Here is a 20256-nt window from a genome sequence, read left to right on the forward strand (position 1 = left end):
CAATATCGAAGAGCCCTCACTGCTGCTCGATCATCCTATTTTTCCAACCTAATTGAGGAGAATAAGAACAATCCTACAAACGTACAAAATCAGCAGGGGATCAAATACTTTTTTCCCTCACTGTATATATATATATAAAAACATGGGGGATTGGAAGTGATGCAGACAATTCCATTGATGAAAGTTACAATCTATCAGCAATATTAAGATGATCTACCCCCCAAAAAATAAAAATAAAGATAAAATAAATAAATAAATTACGGACTCCTCTTTGAATCTGCGTATTTCTCCAAAGCTCAGCTGTCCTGAGTCTGCACAAAACTGCCAGGACCTAGGATCAATGGAGACACTCAAGTTTTTTTTATCCTATATCTCTTGACACATTCATGAAAATAGTAATGGCCTCTAAACCTTCAAGCTGCATACTGGACCCTATTCCAACTAAACTACTGAAAGAGCTACTTCCTGTGCTTGGCCCTCCTATGTTGAACATAATAAATGGCTCCCTATCCACTGGATGTGTACCAAACTCACTAAAAGTGGCAGTAATAAAGCCTCTTTTGAAAAAGCCAAACCTTGACCCAGAAAATGTTTTTTAAAACTATCGGCCTATATCGAATCTCCCATTCCTCTCAAGAATGTTGGAAAAAGCTGTTGTGCAGCAACTCACTGCCTTCCTGAAGACAAAAAATGTATACGAAACGCTTCAGTCTGGTTTTAGACCCCATCATAGCACTGAGACCGCACTCGTGAAGGTGGTAAATGACCTTGTAATGGCGTCAGACCAAGGCTCTGTATCTGTCCTCGTGCTCCTAGACCTTAGTGCTGCTTTTGACACCATCGAACACCACATTCTTTTGGAGAGATTGGAAACCTTAATTGGTCTACACGGACATGTTCTTGCCTGGTTTAGAATTGTCGGAAAGATATCAGTTCGTCTCTGTGGCTGGTTTGTCCTCTGACAAATCAGTTGTAAGTTTCGGTGTTCCTCAAGGTTCCGTTTTAGGACCACTATTGTTTTCACTATATATTTTACCTCTTGGTGATGTCATTCGGAAACACAATGTTAACTTTCATTGCTATGCAGATGACACACAGCTCTACATTTCGATGAAACATGGTGAAGCCCCAAAATTGCCTACCCTGGAAGCATGTGTTTCAGACAAGTGGATGGCGGCACATTTTTTACTTTTAAACTCGGACAAAACAGATGCTAGTTCTAGGTCCCAAGAAACAAAGAGATCTTCTGTTGGATCTTACAATGAATCTTGATGGTTATACATTCATCAAAAAAAACTGAAGGACCTCTGCATTACTCTGGACCCTGATCTCTCTTTTGACGAACATATCAATAATATTTCAAGGACAGCTTTTTTCCCATCTTCGTAACATTGCAAAAATCAGACACTTGTTGTCCAAAAATGATGCAGAAAAGCTAATCCATGCTTTTGTCACTTCTAGATTAGACTACTGCAATGCTATACTCTCCGGCTACCCGGATAAAGCACTAAATAAACTTCAGTTCGTGCTAAACACGGCTGCTAGAATCTTGACTAGAACCAAAAAATTTGATCATATTACTCCAGTGCTAGCCTCTCTACACTGGCTTCCTGTTAAGGCTAGGGCTGATTTCAAGGTTTTACTGCTAACCTACAAAGCATTACATGGGCTTGCTCCTACCTATTTCTCTGATTTGGTCTTGCCGTACATACCTACACGTACGCTACAGTCACAAGATGCAGGCTTCCTTATTGTCCCTAGAATTTCTAAGCAAACAGCTGGAGGCAGGGCTTTCTCCTATAGAGCTAAATATTTATGGAATGGTCTGCCTATCCATGTGAGAGACGCAGACTCGTTCTCAACCTTTAAGTCTTTACTGAAGTGTAGTCTGGCCCAGGGGTGGGAAGGTGAACGGAAAGGAACTGGAGCGACAAACCGCCCTTGCTGTCGCTGCCTGGCCTGTTCATGTGTCTCCATTGGGATTCTCTGCCTCTGACCCTATTATGGGGGCTGAGTCACTGGCTTACTGGTGCTTTCCATGCCGTCCCTAGGAGGGGTGCATCACTTGAGTGGGTTGAGTCACTGACATGATCTTCCTGTCCGGTTTGTCGCTCCCTCGGGCTCGTGCAGTGGAGGAGATCTTTGTGGGCTATACTCAGCCTTGGTGGTCTGTTGATATCCCTCTGGTGGTGTGGGGGCTGTGCTTTGGCAAAGTGGGTGGGGTTATATCCTGCCTGGTTGGCCCTGTCTGGGGGTATCGTCAGACGGGGCCACAGTGTCTCCCGACGGGGCCACAGTGTGCTACCTTGTCCCAGACTTGCTGTTTTCAACTCTCTCTCTCTACCGCACCTGCTATTTCAACCTCTAAATGCCCGGCTATGAAAAGCCAAGTGACATTTACTCCTGATGTACTGACCTGTTGCAACCTCTACAACCACTGTGATTATTATTTGACCCTGCTGGTCATCTATGAACATTTGAACATCTTGGAGAAAAATCTGGCCTTAATGGCCATGTACTGTTATAATCTCCACCAGGCACAGCCAGAAGGGGACTGGCCACCCCTCAGAGCCTGGTTCCTCTCTAGGTTTTTTCCTAGGTTTCTGCCTTTCTAGGGAGTTTTTCCTAGCCACCGTGCTTCTACATCTGCATTGCTGGCTGTTTGGGGTTTTAGGCTGGGTTTCTGTATAGCACTTTGTGACATCCGCTGATGTAAAAAGGGCTTTATAAATACAATTTAATTGATTGATGGAAAAAGCAGGTGTTCCTAATGTTTTGTACACAGTGTAGATCAATTTATATAATCAGGTCCATAATATATATATTTTTTAAATGTTAAACTAACAAGGGGTAGGCCTATGCCAATGTCTTTAACAAAAGCCACATTACCCTCACATACCCCTTCAATTCGAACCCTGGTTTTAACTTAACACACCAAGCCCTTCACTGACACCAATATATTTAATTAGTACATGGTGACTGAAGGAATTGGCTGACAAAATCTATAGATAGTACACTATAATTTTGTCTGTCAAACAGGTACCTCATTTGTTGAATAGGAATAAATAGGCTCAAATACAAAGCCCCCTTGTTGTTAGTAGCCTAATGTCAAATTAAAATGAAGACTTCAAATAAATTAGGCCTTCTCGAATTAGCCTACTTTCAGCACCCATGTGCTGTCCATCTTCGTGGCTGCCACTTCATAGTAATGTAAGTTATGTAAATTACTCAAATTTGGCTTATTGTGAGGTCAATAACTCTGATAAATAGCTTCATTGTGGGCAACAAAATATTGTTTTGATTAAAATCAATTATAGCAGTAGCAAGCTTACCTCCGATCCTCCTTCTCATCTTCACCCTCTCCCTCTCAAATGAACAGGACATCAGTTGGCCTAGTCTGCGCACACAGATAGTTTTATTTTATTATTTTTTATAAAAATATATTTTGGTAAGAAGCCTTTGATTTGCCTCCTGAAGTGCCAGTGTCCACAGCACAACCATTGGTTAGGCAGCACAAAAGGGTTTACATCAGCAAGAGCAGGGCAGGCCAGGGCTCATGGTTGGGATAGCCTATCCATTGCAGTGGGTAATGCAGTGTAGCCTAGTTTTACATACACCATTCCAGCAGGGCAAACACTCAGGAAGGATGTAAATGTTTTTATGAATATAACTTTTTTCCCTGTGCTTCTCCAAGCATGCTCTTCGTATAGCCTAGGCCTATAGCCTATAGTATAGGCTATGGATCATTTAATTGAGACCACACTAGGCGCACTTAATATTGCGCGCCAGGCAGAGAATCAGGGATGAGGGGCAGCGTCGGGAACACATTGAAATATAATATGCAATTAATTCTCAAACACTGAGCAATATGACATTTAATCCATTACAAATTACATGACCCTCCCCTGGACTAAATTAAACCATACTAAACCCTCCCCCTGACTGAAATTGAAAAAGCATGACCCTCCCACATTTTCCTCCAGGTAACAATTGTGTACATTTCGACCGCTCCATTATAGGACTTATTACACCCGTTACTGAGATGGTTGGTCCAGTTTAGATGATTGAGGTACTCTCAGTATTCAATCTTCCCTACCCTGGAAGTCATTCTGATTGCAGGTTGCGAGTGATAAAAAAAAAGCCACTTATCCTAACTCTGTCTGGATTCAAACTGGAATTACACATCACTTTGCAAGCCAGCATAATGTGACTTGCAGGCCTGATGTGGCCTGTAAACCAGGAGTTTCCTAACACCACTGAAGAAAGGCTTTACTATACAGTATATGTAATTACTGTCCTAAAGAATGTAATTTTAAATGCTAATAAGGCTGGTGGAACCGTTCATAGACGGTTCTAGGAATAACCCTCCAAAAGTTAAATGGTTCTCGGTAGAACCCTTCATAGAGGGTTCTTGCAAGAACCTTTAGAAGATAAAATGGTTATTGGTAGAACCCTACATAGAGGGTTCTAAGTAGAACCCTTTGCACCAAAAAGGGTTCCCTTATGGGGACAAACTGAAGAACCCTATATGGTTCTATTTAGCACCTTTTTTTCTAAGCGTGTAGTGATGCTGGATGTAAAAAATGGCTCAATTTACCCCACTCTCCCCTATTAAGTCTCAGGCAGACCCACTGTGATGAAACGCCACACCAGGAAGAACAAAGAAGGGGGGAAAACCCCTCACATACAACAAGCATTCTGACCAAAACTCTGCATGGGGCTACGATGAGGAAGTGAAATTACTGCATTCGTCTTTTGCTTCCTTGCTGGCAATGGTCTGAGTAAAGTCTCAGACTTCCTCATATGAATAAAAACAGTACACACAGGTTCTGTCTCTCAACGTGACTGATGTGGCTCTCTCACTCACACAGCAACAGGCTCTCTACCAGACAAGCAGGCTGATGCTCTTTTTAACCACCACTCACTGGAACTGTAAGTAGAGAGAGAGCCGAATTAGCACACAATCCACCTAATATCCAAATCTTGTTCAGCTGCAAGGGTTTACCGTAGGTAAATGCTTGTAACTTCTTAGAGCTGATGTATTTTTTTTGTTCGTTTTTGTTTCTGTGATAGTTCATTTGGGATTATGCGTCTTCCTGATATACATTATATTTGTGTGCTTAAAAGAGACTACCCACTGGACACAGTCATCAACCAGTACTGTTTTCATCTAATTTCAACCAGCGTTGTAAACATTGAAATGAGGGTAAAACTTCAACTTCAATACATTTACTTAACCTTACTAATAGGTTGTTACATCAATCTAATTTCAGCATAATCATCAGAACTATGTGCTGTGTATGTTGAAATTGCGTTGAAATTGTTGAATATCATATGCCATTTTGCAGACTCTTTTATCCAAAGCGACTTACAGTCTTGTGCATACATTTTTACGTATGGGTGGTCCCGGGGATCGAACCCACTACCCCGGCGTTACAAGCGCCATGCTCTACCAATTGAGCTAGAAATATGTTATTTGACCTTGTTTCAATGTTGATAGTAAAATGGTATGTTTGAATCAAAGTAATTGTTTCAACGTCATGTAATCAATCTAAATAAAGAGGTATATTATATATGAAAATGTATGCACTCACTAACTGTAAGTCGCTCTGGATAAGAGCGTCTGCTAAATGACGAAAATTTAAAAATTTAAAATGTATATTGAAACAAAACACAAAGCCACAGTCAAACGATTCCTGCCTGAATAGTGACTCCTACTGGTGTATGAGGCATAATGCACTTAATTGAGAAAAGGTCTACCATTCAGATACCTAGCTCTACGTATCCTGGATAGCTTTAGAAACAAGCTGTGTTTGATTCAGCTGAGCTATCATGTCAACACATTTAGATGTTGATCAGCTTCCATACTCATGTGTGTAGACTACCTAAATAACATTGAATAGTTGAAAGTAACTCCTCTAACTTTTCTTACACATGCTGTATGTGAAAGTAAATTTGGGGTGAGGTTGGGTTTATGTAGGCTACATTGACATCTGATCCAAAGTGTAATTAATAACTTCACCATGCTCAAAAGGGATATTCAATGTCTACTTTTTTATTTATATATATATATACTACCGTTCAAAAGTTTGGGGTCACTTAGAAATGTCCTTGTTTTCCATGAAAACATACATGAAATATAGCAATATGCATAGAAAATGGAGTCATTGACAAGGTTAGAAATAATGATTTTTAATAGAAATAATAATTGTGTCCTTCAAACTAGCTTTCGTCAAAGAATCCTCCATTTGCAGCAATTACAGCCTTGCAGACCTTTGGCATTCTAGTTGTCAATTTGTTGAGGTAATCTGAAGAGATTTCACCCCATCCTTCCTGAAGCACCTCCCACAAGTTGGATTGGCTTGATGGGCACTTCTTACGTACCATATGGTCAAGGTGCTCCCACAACAGCTCAATAGGATTGAGATCCGGTGACTGTGCTGGCCACTCCATTATAGACAGAATACCAGCTGACTGCTTCTTCCCTAAATAGTTCTTGCATAGTTTGGAGCTGTGCTTTGGGTCATTGTCCTGTTGTAGGAGGAAATTGGCTCCAATCATGCGCCGTCCACAGTGTATGGCATGGCGTTGCAAAAGGGAGTGATAGCCTTCCTTCTTCAAGATCCCTTTTACCCTGTACAAATCTCCCACTTTACCACCACCAATGCACCCACAGACCATCACATTGCCTCCACCATGCTTGACAGATGGCATCAAGCACTCCTCCAGCATCTTTTCATTTGGTCTGCATCTCACAAATGTTCTTCTTTGTGATCTGAACACCTCAAACTTCGATTTGTCTGTCCATAACATTTTTTTCCAATCTTCCTCTGTCCAGTTTCTGTGTTCTTTTGCCCATCTTAATCTTTTCTTTTTATTGGCCAGTCTGAGATATGGCTTTTTCTTTGCATCCCGGAGTTGCCTCTTCACTGTTGACGTTGAGACTGGTGTTTTGCGGGTACTATTTAATAAAGCTGCCAGTTATGGACCTGTGAGGCGTCTGTTTCTCAAACTAGACACTCTAATGTATTTGTCCTCTTCCTCAGTTGTGCACCGGGGCCTCCCACTCCTCTTTCTATTCTGGTTAGAGCCAATTTGCGCTGTTCTGTGAAGGGAGTAGTACACAGCGTTGTACGAAATCTTCAGTTTCTTGGCAATTTCTCGCATGGAATAGCCTTCATTTCTCAAAACAAGAATAGACTGACGAGTTTCAGAAGAAAGTTCTTTGTTTCTGGCCATTTTGAGCCTGTAATCGAACCCACAATTGCTGATGCTCCAGATCCTCAACTAGTCTCAAGAAGGCCAGTTTTATTGCTTCTTTAATCAGCACAATAGTTTTCAGCTGAGCTAACATAATTGCAAAAGGGTTTTCTAATGATCAATTAGCCTTTTTAAAATGATAAACTTGGATTAGCAAACACAATGTGCCATTGGAACACAAGACTGATGGTTGCTGATAATGGACCTCTGTACGTCTATGTAGATATTCCATAAAAAATCTGCTGTTTCCAGCTACAATAGCCATTTACAACATTAACAATGTCTACACTGTATTTCTGATCAATTTGATGTTATTTTAATGGACAAAAAAATAGCTTTTCTTTCGAAAACAAGGACATTTCTAAGTGACCCCAAACTTTTGAACGGTAGTGTAACTAAGCTTTTAAGTGTGTATTTTTCTGTTTTTATATGAATAATATTTAATTTGTAGAGCGCATTTCCCACGCTTAATGCACATGTGAAGCTTGTTGGTGCTTGCTTCTGTGCGCAAATCATTTGACCACTGCCATTTGAGATGATTTATTCCCTTTTTTAATTTTTTAATTTCACCTTTATTTAACCAGGTAAGCCAGTTGAGAACAAGTTCTCATTTACAACTGCGACCTGGCCAAGATAAAGCAAAGCAGTGCGATAAAAACAACAACAGATTTACATATGGGGTAAACAAAACAAAGTCAAAAATACAACAGAAAATATATATACAGTGTGTGCGAATGTAGTAAATTATGGAGGTAAGGCAATAAATAGGCCATAGTGCAAAATAGTTACAATTTCGTATTAACACTGGAATGATAGATGTGCAAAAGATGATGTGCAAATAGAGATACTGGGGTGCAAATTAGCAAAATAAATAACAATATGAAAAGAAGATGATACTGGCCTTTATTATTTACGATTTATTTCTGATATTTTAGATTAAGTAAATGGATTTATATTATGGTGTTTCTATACCAACAAAAACTCAAATACATTTTACAGTAGCCTATGTATTGCCTACCTAAAACATCCATTAATACATTTTTAGTCCTTCAAAATAGAAACTACATACAGTGCCTTGCAAAAGTATTCATCCCCCTTGGTGTTTTTCCTATTTTGTTGCATTACAACCTGTAATTAAAATGGATTTTGGGGGGGGGGTTGTATCATTTGATTTACACAACATGCCTACCACTTTGAAGATGCAAAATATTTGTCATTGTGAAACAAACAAGAAATAAGACAAAAAAAACAGAACTTGAGCGTGCATAAGTATTCACCCCCCCCCCCCCCCCAAAGTCAATACTTTTTGTAGAGCCACCTTTTGCAGCAATTACAGCTGCAAGTCTCTTGGGATATGTCTCTATAAGCTTGGCACATCTAGCCACTGGGATTTTTGCCCATTCTTCAAGGCAAAACTGCTCCAGCTCCTTCCGCTGGTGTACAGCAATCTTTAAGTCATACCACAGATTCTCAATTGGATTGAGGACTGGGCTTTGACTAGTCCATTCCAAGACATTTAAATGTTTCCCCTTAAACCACTCAAGTGTTGCTTTAGCAGTATGCTTAGGGTCATTGTCCTGCTGGAAGGTGAACCTCTGTCCCAGTCTCAAATCTCTGGAAGACTGAAACAGGTTTCCCTCAAGAATTTCCCTGTACTTAGCTGTCACGATCGTGGGAAGGCGAAGTAGACCAAGGCGCAGCGTGTGAAAGAAACATGACTTTATTATATTAAAGTACTAACAAACCAAACAAAACACGACTCGTGAAGTCCAACGGTTAACACTGACCGTAAAGGAACAAAAACCCACAACACCCAAAGGAAAACATACAGATAAATATGGCTCCCAATCAGAGACAACCAGCCGACAGCTGACACTCGTTGCCTCTGACTGGGAGTCATACAGGCAAACATAGAAACAGAACAACCTAGAACACCCAACATAGAAAATGAACACATAGAATGCACACACCCTGGCTCAACATATAGAGTCCCAGAGCCAGGGTGTGACAGTACCCCCCCCTAAAGGCGCGGACTGCGACCGCGTCTTAACAAAACCCCAAACAGGGGAGGGCTGGGTGGGCATTCCTCCTCGGAGGCGGCTCCGGCTCCGGCCTTGACCACCACCCCTCCATAATACCCCCGTAGCGCCCCTGGTCCGGTCTGACCCCGCTGGCTGGATCTGGACTGGACATTGACGGAGCGGATTGCTTACGCTCCGTTGTGGAGCAGCTGACCGGTCTTACCAGGCTGACGACTCGCACCCCGGGCTTGGTGCGAGTAGCAGGAACGGGCTGAACCAGGCTGACGACTCGCACCCCTGGCTTGGTGCGAGTGGCAGGAACGGGCTGGACCAGGCTGACGACTCGCACCCCTGGCTTGGTGCGTGGAGCAGGGACAGGCCGGGCTGGGCTGGCGACACACCCCGTAGGCTTAGTGCGTGGAGCAGGGACAGGCCGGGCTGGGCTGGCGACGCACACCGTAGGTTTGGTGCGTGGAGCAGGGACAGGCCGGGCTGGCGACGCACCCCGTAGGCTTAGTGCGTGGAGCAGGGACAGGCCGGGCTGGGCTGGCGACGCACACCGTAGGTTTGGTGCGTGGAGCAGGGACAGGCCGGGCTGGGCTGGCGACGCACCCCGTAGGCTTAGTGCGTGGAGCAGGGACAGGCCGGGCTGGGCTGGCGACGCACCCCGTAGGCTTGGTGCGTGGAGCAGGGACAGGCCGGACAGGACTGTCGACGCACACCGTAGGCTTGGTGCGTGGAGCAGGGACAGGCCGGGCTGGGCTGGCGACGCACACCGTAGGTTTGGTGCGTGGAGCAGGGACAGGCCGGGCTGGGCTGGCGACGCACCCCGTAGGCTTAGTGCGTGGAGCAGGGACAGGCCGGACAGGACTGTCGACGCACACCGTAGGCTTGGTGCGTGGAGCAGGGACAGGCCGGGCTGGGCTGGCGACGCACACCGTAGGTTTGGTGCGTGGAGCAGGAACAGGCCGGGCTGGGCTGGCGACGCACACCGTAGGTTTGGTGCGTGGAGCAGGAACAGGCCGGGCTGGGCTGTCGACGCACACCGTAGGTTTGGTGCGTGGAGCAGGGACAGGCCGGGCTGGGCTGGCGACGCACACCGTAGGTTTGGTGCGTGAAGCAGGGACAGGCCGGGCTGGGCTGGCGACGCACACCGTAGGCTTGGTGCGTGGAGCAGGGACAGGCCGGGCTGGGCTGGCGACGCACACCGTAGGTTTGGTGCGTGGAGCAGGGACAGGCCGGACCGTACTGGGAACACACACCACTGGCTTTAAACGGGGATCAGGAACGGGCCGGACCGGACTGGCAATACACCTCAGTCCCTCTCGCCGTGCCTCTACGACTTCCTTCCCTCCTCTCGCCAATGGCTCCCGTAACCCGGTGGCCTTCTCTCCTCTTCTCCTATTTCGCCCTGTGGCAGCCTCCTGCTGCCCAGTCGCCCATGCCGTGTGCCCCCCCCTAAAAAATTATTGGGGGTGCCTCTCGTCCGACCGACGATGGCACTGCTGACGCCGCTGCTCCTCTCTCGCCAGGGCCTTGATCCTACCCCAAGGTCCCTTGCCCCCGAGCATGTCCTCCCAGGACCACACTTTGCCCACCTGGGCCATCGCCAGCCTCTCCATCTCCTTTCCTGGCGCTTCCTCCCATGACCAGGCTGCCTGCTCCTGGACACGCTGCTTGGTCCTTGTACGGTGGGTTTTTCTGTCACGATCGTGGGAAGGCGAAGTAGACCAAGGCGCAGCGTGTGAAAGAAACATGACTTTATTATATTAAAGTACTAACAAACCAAACAAAACACGACTCGTGAAGTCCAACGGTTAACACTGACCGTAAAGGAACAAAAACCCACAACACCCAAAGGAAAACATACAGATAAATATGGCTCCCAATCAGAGACAACCAGCCGACAGCTGACACTCGTTGCCTCTGATTGGGAGTCATACAGGCAAACATAGAAACAGAACAACCTAGAACACCCAACATAGAAAATGAACACATAGAATGCACACACCCTGGCTCAACATATAGAGTCCCAGAGCCAGGGTGTGACATTAGCGCCATCCATCATTCCTTCAATTCTGACCAGTTTCCCAGTCCCTGCCGATGGTGTTCTCAGGGTGATGAGAGGTTTGCGCCAGACATAGTGTTTTCCTTGATGGCCAAAAAGCTCAATTTTAGTCTCATCTGACCAGAGTACCTTCTTCCATATGTTTGGGGAGTCTCCCACATGCCTTTTGGCAAACACCAAACGTGTTTGCTTATTTTTTTCTGCCAACTCTTCCGTAAAGCCCAGCTCTGTGGAGTGTACGGCTTAAAATGGTCCTATGGACAGATACTCCAATCTCCGCTGTGGAGCTTTGCAGCTCCTTCAGGGTTATCTTTGGTCTCTTTGTTGCCTTTCTGATTAATGCCCTCCTTGCCTGGTCCGTGAGTTTTGGTGGGCGGCCCTCTCTTGGTAGGTTTGTTGTGGTGCCATATTCTTTCAATTTTTTTTTATGGATTTGATGGTGCTCAGTGGGATGTTACATTTTTTTTTAGAACCCAACCCTGATCTGTACTTCTCCACAACTTTGTTCCTGACCTGTTTGGAGAGCTCCTTGGTCTTCATGGTGCCGCTTGCTTGGTGGTGCCCCTTGCTTAGTGGTGTTGCAGACTCTGGGGCCTTTCAGAACAGGTGTGTATATATATACTGAGATCATGTGACACTTAGATTGCACACAGGTGGACTCTATTTAACTAGTTCTGTGACTTCTGGAGGTAATTGGTTGCACCAGATCTTATTTAGGGACTTCATAGCAAAGGGGGTGAATACATATGCACGCACCACTTTTCCGTAATTTATTTTTTATAATTATTTTGAAACAAGTAATTTTTTTCATTTCACTTCACCAATTTTGACTATTTTGTGTATGTCCATTACATGAAATCCAAATAAAAATCAATTTAAATTACAGGTTATAATGCAACAAAATAGGAAAAACGCCAAGGGGGATGAATACTTTTGCAAGGCACTGTAAGTATCTGATAATCTACCATTTTTATAGGAGTGGTTAAAACATGTTAATAACGGTCCTCTGAGTACATCAACAAAGGTTTGGTATACCGCAACTGGTATGCCATCCAGCCCTGAAGTTTTCCTGGACTTAAAGGCTGTAATAGCATCCAGAAGTTCCTCCTCTGTAATTTGGCCTTCACATGAGTCTTTCTGTACAGCTGTTCATTTTACATTATTAATAGAAAAAAAGACATACAATTCACTTCAGGTTGTGGAGAATGAAACGAAAACATATGCTTAAAGTACTTTGCTTCCTCTTTCAAAATATTGTTTAGTGAATCATGAGTGACTGTCATTTGTAACAAGTTTCAGTAAATTATTTTTGGTAGCATTTCTATGTTGAAGATAAAAAAGGAATTTGGGCCATTTTTCCCCATATTCCATCCAGTTCGCTTTATTTTTATAATATATTACATTTGATCTTTCTTGAATAAGTTCCTCCATTTCTTTTTGTTTTTCCTCTAACTTATTCTGTGCCTATATGGTAATTTTTTTTATTGCTATTTATCTGTACTGTTAGTCCTTCTATTTCCTTTGTTAATATGGACTCTTTTGACCTAAATTGCTTTTGTTTTAGAGATGAGTGTTGAATTGCATGGCCTCTAAAGGCACATTTAAAAGTGTCCCATACAATAAGGGGATCTGCTGTACCTATGTTATGTTGGAAAAAGTCAGTTATAAATTATTCTGTCCTAGTTAAAAACAAGTTATCATCCAATAGGCTTTAATTACATTTCCAATATCCTCGTCCACGTGGAAATTCTGTAAGAGTAATATATATGCCAATTATTTGATGGTCCGACCGCATTCAGTACCCTATCAAAACTTTAAAAACTTTTGGTGCCAGTGAGAATGACATAAGAACGCAGTCAAGACGACTAGCTTGATTGAGCCTCTGCCATGTACTGTATATCTCACTAGGTCAGGATGCTTAAGCCTCCATATATCCACTAGTTCCAATATATCCCTGATATTCGTGATTTCCTTAAGTGCATGAGGGTGATAGTTTGTAGTGTGATTTCCTTTACGGTCCATTGAGGTATTTAAAACCGTATTATAGTCTCCCACCATAATAGTAGTGTCTTGTATTGCTTGTAGGTTTGATAAATTATTATGTATACTTTCAAAGAAGCGTGGATCATCATTATTTGGACCGTATGGATTAATGAGCCAAATCTGTTTATGGTCCAATAAAATATTTAAAATAATCCATCTACCTTGCGGATCTGTTTGGACAATTTACGTTGACAAATTATGTTGAAACAACGTTGATTCAACGAGTGTGTGTGCCCCTAATGGGTAGTTTATTATAGTTTGGCAAGTGTTCATTTCAACTACTACACTGATAGCAGCCAGTGTTCAGTGAGATACAAAGTGTGTGATTGTTGTAAAACAGGGATTGGAAGCCTCATACCCTCTGCATTCAGGACAAGTCGGTATGTGTCTAGTCTTGTAGAAGTGGTGCAGAATGAGTGTTCTGGTTGGAGTGGTGTGAGGGGATGTGGTTAGATGTAGATTGTTCAAGCTGTGCAGAAGTATAAGATCATCAACACTGTTCTCACTTTTCTCATGTGCAAATTAACATGGGGGTGTAGGGTACCTTCATGTAAATTCATCTTTAACTTGTAATGTCAAGGGTTGTGCATGTAGATGACTAACTGGCATGGTATGCTTCTCTGTTAGAATTGACATTAAAACATGGAAATGTTTGTCTGACATTTTCTTCCTCTTTATCCAAGAGGCAATAAACAAGTCTCTTATCAAACTGTAAACACCACTGCCTTTCAAAGTTGAATGCAATCAGGATGAAAGGATGCTATGAAGGATCAAATGATGGGGATGGATGGTATTTCACATAAGGCCAAACAATTGTATGTGTGCATAGAAGCGTAACTTCACATGCTAAAATAGAGATAAGGAGTTTCACTGAGTGCTTGTTCATTGTTCACTGTCTACGATCTGTGTAGAATACATTACTAAAGCCTTTTACACATTATCTTAATATTTTGGAGAACTTCTTGCTATTCTTAGAGTTAAGCTCATTCCATACTCAGAATAGAAGGTAAAGGGTGGAGTGAACAGTACGGTATGTATGTATGTCACTTTTCACCCTCCCGGTCATTAGTACAGTCACTTTGTAAAATAATGATTGGGGTTTTCCAGACTCTCATTAGAAGATGTGTCTGACTGGGTTGGTATTTTTTGTTGTTGAGACGAACATCCTCATTGATTCCAGTGGTGTGTATTTGTTATGACAACAGACAACACTGGTATCAGACACCAAATTAAAGCGTTAGAGCAGAGCTTTATTTAAGTTGGCCTCAGGGGCTTTCTCGACCTGTTATGACGTGCGTGTGCGATCATGAGGCTGTGGCGGCGCAAGCAGCCAATACTGTCACTGACAATCTAACCACATTGAAAGTGTCTAAAAGTCCCTGTGACTTCACCATTCTACTTCCTGTGTTTACAGTACCAGAGGATGCCTCGCCTCTTCTGCACCTGTCAGATCTTCCAAAACTGACACTGTTGCTGTGGAAACAGTGATGAAGTGATAGAAAAGGGAGGCGAGGAGGATTCCCCAACAGACAGAGCCCTGCCAGGAGCCTGGAAGGAGGACACCTAGACTACTTAGAGACACTGACAGAACTGAGGCAGGAAGCCACACTGAGCTAAGGACCAGCAGTATGGACCAGCAGCATGGAAAAGTGGAGCGCTTCCTCAAGCTGGGCTACTCCCACAGTGACATTGTGCGCGTGCTGGAGAGCCTGCACCATGACGCCCAGACCAACGACATACTGGAGGAGCTCATCAAGACCTGCCATACCACCACTACCACCAACCCATCCACATCAGCCAGCCGCTCAGCCTACTCCAGGATACAGCTGATACCCAGAGGCTGCAGCTCTCCCCAGCCCAGCCAGCCCCTGCGGCCCAGCTCAGCTCCAGACAGGGATCCCACTGGGGGATTCAGAACGGTGGTCATTGATGGGAGCAATGTGGCCATGAGGTGAGTGTACTGATCCTTCATTTAGGACTATAGGAATTGTAGCATTAGATGGATAAAGACAGAGTACTGGATGAAATGCTGGCACTAATGAAGGTAATGCAGGTACTAATTTAAAAAACACAACAGCACATAGGGATTTATCTGGTCACGGATAGTACCTGTGTTGTCACGGTACATTGCCCCCATTGTCTACTGTAAACACAACAGGTGGCTCAACTCATAGAGAGCATATGAAGTAGTACATCAATTTTCCTATCATTTTTACTTTATGCGGCTACCTGACTTGTCCCATTCTTGGCAGATGCTACCCACTGAGGTATAAAGAACGGTGTTACCATTGCGTGCCAGTAACTGAATGCTATATCCACTCCAGTTTCACTTCACAGACCAAATCATCTCACGCTTCCTCATTAATAGAGAGGGAAGTGAGAGTGGGCGATGCTTTATCTCTGTGGTGAATTTCAGAAGAATCTGTGGTGGCTGGCAGGTGACCAGAGGTGTATGAGGGGATGACCCTTGCCTTCAACATGAATAACTCATATTCAGATGCAATTGCAATTGGCAATCGATCAATAGCAACCGATATGCTATAACAATAGTGAAAAAGAACAAGCTAAAAAATACTCTGAAATAATCAACAGGTGATGGAGGGGGGGATGAAACTATAGCAGAAACTTCTCATAAATCTGATAATTGTTTCCGACACAGATCACGTGTCTCGAATTAGAGCTGCTTTTTGGGGGGACTGTTGCTGAAATTTGAAGGTTTCTACTTCTCAGGCACAGTCACTCCTCTCATACTCAACTCTTTGCCAGAAAACTCAGTGACTGTGCAGTTTGCTTACAAAGCAACCTTTTGATTACTCAAGTCCTGAATTTCCTTGTCCCTAAAGGTCTCTGTCTGACTGGAAAAATTGTTTTAACCCAAAACACTGCCTCAACTTTCTAAGTAAAGGACATCTTTCTACTAATCATTGTGTATTTTCTATAACTTCATTGTTGTGCTATTGTCGTTGGTGAGTTCGGTGCCCCAGTGGTTTTAAAAGGCAATGAGGTAATTTGTTTGGTGCAAAGCTGCTTACCACTTCCTGATAGTTGAGTGCTCTATTTACTGCTGCCTGTAGGCAAATTATCCACACCCAGTGAGCTGCTGTCAGTCAGGCCCTGTGAGGCCTCCGCACAACAGATCTTAGACCTATCTAATGTTCTGATGGAGACATCACGCCACTACTATACCGGATGCTGCAGCTCACATCGGTCATACAAGGTTAAATAAGTGTAACATATCTTCTCCAAGCTTTTCTATCAGTAAACAAGAGATCCGAAGAGTAGTGTTGTTGAAGCAGCACACAGAGATTCTGAGACTTCCTGTTATTCCAGTTTATAGTCATTTGGGGAGAGGTTTTCCCTTAAGACTGGTTTCTGGGGTTAAAGGACGCACAACAGTCTCTTTGCTGTGGTTCTGCAAATAAGTTCACATGAATTGGAGTAGTTGAGGCACACGGCTAACAGGCTTTCTGAAAAGGGAAAAGAGATGTGACAGCTGTTTAGAAGTGAAAAAAGGAAGCTAATTTTCATATTGTGGCCCCTGTCTTTGCAGCCATGGCAACAAGCAAGTGTTTTCATGCCGGGGGCTGCTGTTGGCAGTCAGGTGGTTTCTGGAGAGGGGTCTTCGTGACATCACCGTGTTCGTGCCCCTGTGGAGGAAGGAGCAACCCAGTCCCGAGGCACCCATGACAGGTAGGACACACACCTGTTATACTGTCTGGCCAGAGCTAGATGGCACTGTGGAGCTACAGGTCACCAACACACTGAGATCCTACAATCCCTTACAAAAAAAGATTGCAGTTTTGAAACTGCAGTAAAAGTGCAGTTACTGCAGTCGACTGTGGTATTTTGCAGAATAACTGCAGTTGAACTGCAGTTATACTGCACTGTAGCTGCAGTTACACTGCAAAATTACTGCAGTACAAAAAAAAGTGTTATTTTGGATGCTGTATTTGCAGCATATTGCTGTCATACTGCACTCTGACTGCAATCTGTTTTCGTAAGAGACATATTCATGGTCCAGGTTTCATTCTTCTTTATGGTCTTTTATAACTGAGAATTGTTGTTTACACCATGTCTTCGTACCAAATGGCACCCTTTTCCGTTTGTTGTTCACTACTTTTGACCAGGGCCCATAGCGCTTTGGTCAAAAGGCTCTGGTCAAAAGTAGTGCACTATATAGGGAAAAGGGTGTCATTTGGGACACCGACCATGTCTTGTTAATGGTTGACATATGATTCATCAACTCTGTAGAACCCTAACCTCTCGTCATGTGGCCCTGCAGATCAGCACATCCTCCATGAGCTGGAGAAGAGGACGATCCTGGTGTACACCCCGTCACGCTGCGTCAACGGGAAGAGAGTGGTGTGCTATGACGACCGCTACATCATCAAACTGGCCTACGAGTCCGATGGCATCGTTGTGTCCAATGACAACTACAGAGACCTGCAGATAGAGAAGCCAGAGTGGAAGAAGTTCATAGAGGAAAGGCTGTTGATGTACAGCTTTGCAAATGACAAGTAAGTCTCAACACTGAATCTCTCAGCAAAGATCTATGAGGGTACCTGATGCAGGGCCTATAAGGAGGATATAAATCGTTTTAATTGGGGTTGGGGACAGGGATACAGTATGAGAGATGGTACTGTATATCACCAGTTCCACCACCTACAAAATCACCCCTGCTTGTAAACATATAATACATCTGTAATAAAGGCATGACTTCAAGAGTTTTGAGCATCATGCTTACATCATATTTATATTACTTTATATTCAAGGTTCATGCCTCCAGATGATCCTCTGGGAAGGAATGGCCCAACGATTGACAACTTTCTGAGGAAAAAGCAGTGGACCCCAGAAAACAAGCAGCAGCATTGCCCATATGGTTGGTAGATATTTTACAATACACACTTTTATTTTCAGTTTCCTTCCTCATTTATCTGGTGGTTTTGACTGTAACACATCCAATGTGAGCCAGCTGAGCAGGATTTGATTTGCAGTTTGTGATTAGCAGTTGGGTCAGTTGGGATTTCATTTGGTTGCCTGTCAGTTGGCTGTTGGCAATGAGAGAGCAGCTCCACTCCAAGGCCACAGCACACACCCAGCACCACTCACAAACAAAAGGCCTTTTTATCAACACCCAGGATAATTGCTTTAGAGCAAACGGCAGGCCTGGGATTATTCCTGTCAGAGGAGTACAAAGGGCCCTCATAGCACTCCACCGTTTACCTAGGGGAACAAAAATAGGCTGGAGACTAGACCTTATTTTTGTTTGCCTTGCTAAGTGTGTTTAGAGTACTGAAGAAGGGGGGAGAGGGCTTTACAGTGCACTCAGACACACATCCTTGTTGACAGTCTTTTTAAAGAGATACATGGTACATCTGCGAGCCATGTTTTGAAAGCCCATAAATATTCCTTATTTGTTTCTTTCCAGGAAAGAAGTGTACTTACGGAGTGAAGTGCAAGTTCTACCACCCAGAGCGCTCCAACCAATCACAACTGTCTGTGGCAGACGAGCTGAGAGCCAAGAGAAAACCTACTGCTCAAACAGACAGGGAGCAGTCATTTCTCCCCTCAGGCCCCAGTCCTGCTCTGATCCAGGGAGTCAGCCAGGAGGCCCACCCTTACACATCCCCTTATGAGCCGGATCTAACTACTACTCATCTATACAGATATCTATCCACACCGCCTCCCCTTATAAAAGAGGACCATTCCCATAGGGCTTCGCCTAGCGATCAGTTCACCAGCCAGAGAGAAACAGGCAGCCCAGCTCTACACCACAAGTCCAGCCTCCGCCTCTGCCCCAGCCCAGACACTGACGAGGCCTTCAGCTCCCTGGAAGCCTCCCTGTCCAGACTCTATAACCAGGACCAGACCAACAACACCAAGGGGCTGGTGGTGTCCTACACCTACAGCAGTGGGGTGGCCAGCTGCAGCCAGGGCAGTGGAGACTTCTACCCTTCCAGCACTTCCAGCAGCCACAGCCACGCCAGCAACCAACAGAGGCTCAGCCACAATGCCCCCCAAAAACTGCCACTGTGTGGCTGTGACGACTCACAAAGCTGTGAGTGTAGCCAGTGCATGTACAGCCACCAGCATCTCCAGCCACAGCTAGGAGAGTGCTCCTATGCTGTTCACAGTAACCATATCCATTTCACAGAGCAGCAGTATTTCCAGAGTCCTCCTCCACAAAGGCAGAGTCACAGCCTCCCAGAACACAGCCTGGGACAGGGCCTCTCTGGTGAGAGAGTGGGGATGACCAGGTCCAATGGAGGTAAAGCTCCAGATAGTGAGCAGAGGAAGAGTGTGAAGAACCAGCTCAGCACCCTCTTCCCCCCCAGCATAGTAGACTATGTGATGAGTCTGTACCCATACACCCTCAACATGTCAGAGCTAGTGCCTCTGATTCAGAGGTTCAGAATCAGCCACATTCCCTTCTAACATGCAAGACCTGTGATCCTTTCTCTGTAAGCATTAAACACAGTAGTCCTCAGCAGACTAGAGGAGAAAAGCTTGAAATGTAGCAATCTGAGCTGAATTTGTTATGTATGCACAAGTCAAGTGCAATGCACTGCTGTCTCCTGAATGATGCTAGTTCATTTTGAATCTAGCATTGACTTAAATATAATTAAAGCAGCATGTGTTGTTTTATTATGTAGCCTCAAACTGAGGGAAGCTATAAGACAAAATGGATGTTGACCTGTATGGTATGCAGAATAATAGTGTCCTTGTCATGTTTCTTATCCATATTAAACATAAGTCATTGGCAATTGTCTGATTATCCTTCTCATTTACACTGCCAAGCTGCCTGCACTTTATCATATCAACTATTTTAGGTCTCTACTGCCATCTATTGGAGTGAGGAGAAAT

General features: G+C 44.1%; 1 protein-coding gene across 1 annotated transcript; it reads left to right on the forward strand.

The window, feature by feature from the left end:
* Window positions 1–4843: 4843 nt before the first annotated feature.
* On the forward strand, window positions 4844–20154 carry LOC311107009 (putative ribonuclease ZC3H12D). Its single transcript, XM_084149455.1, has 6 exons — window positions 4844–4932; window positions 14807–15343; window positions 16943–17082; window positions 17675–17909; window positions 18165–18271; window positions 18821–20154. The coding sequence occupies exons 2-6, from the start codon at window positions 15021–15023 to the stop codon at window positions 19825–19827; spliced, it is 1812 nt and encodes a 603-aa protein (XP_084005581.1). The 5' UTR covers window positions 4844–4932; window positions 14807–15020; the 3' UTR covers window positions 19828–20154.
* The last annotated feature ends 102 nt before the right edge of the window (window positions 20155–20256 follow it).

Source organism: Coregonus lavaretus (genome assembly GCF_964263955.1).
Source record: "Coregonus lavaretus genome assembly, chromosome: 31".
Lineage (NCBI taxonomy): Eukaryota > Metazoa > Chordata > Actinopteri > Salmoniformes > Salmonidae > Coregonus > Coregonus lavaretus.

Bases quoted from the DNA above. Each gene is read 5' to 3' on its own strand.
- LOC311107009 (XM_084149455.1), top strand. From the start codon at position 15,021: ATGGACCAGCAGCATGGAAAAGTGGAGCGCTTCCTCAAGCTGGGCTAC. The intron at 15,344-16,942 runs GTGAGTGTACTG...CTGTCTTTGCAG, and splicing joins GGGAGCAATGTGGCCATGAG to CCATGGCAACAAGCAAGTGT. The intron at 18,272-18,820 runs GTTGGTAGATAT...GTTTCTTTCCAG, and splicing joins GCAGCAGCATTGCCCATATG to GAAAGAAGTGTACTTACGGA.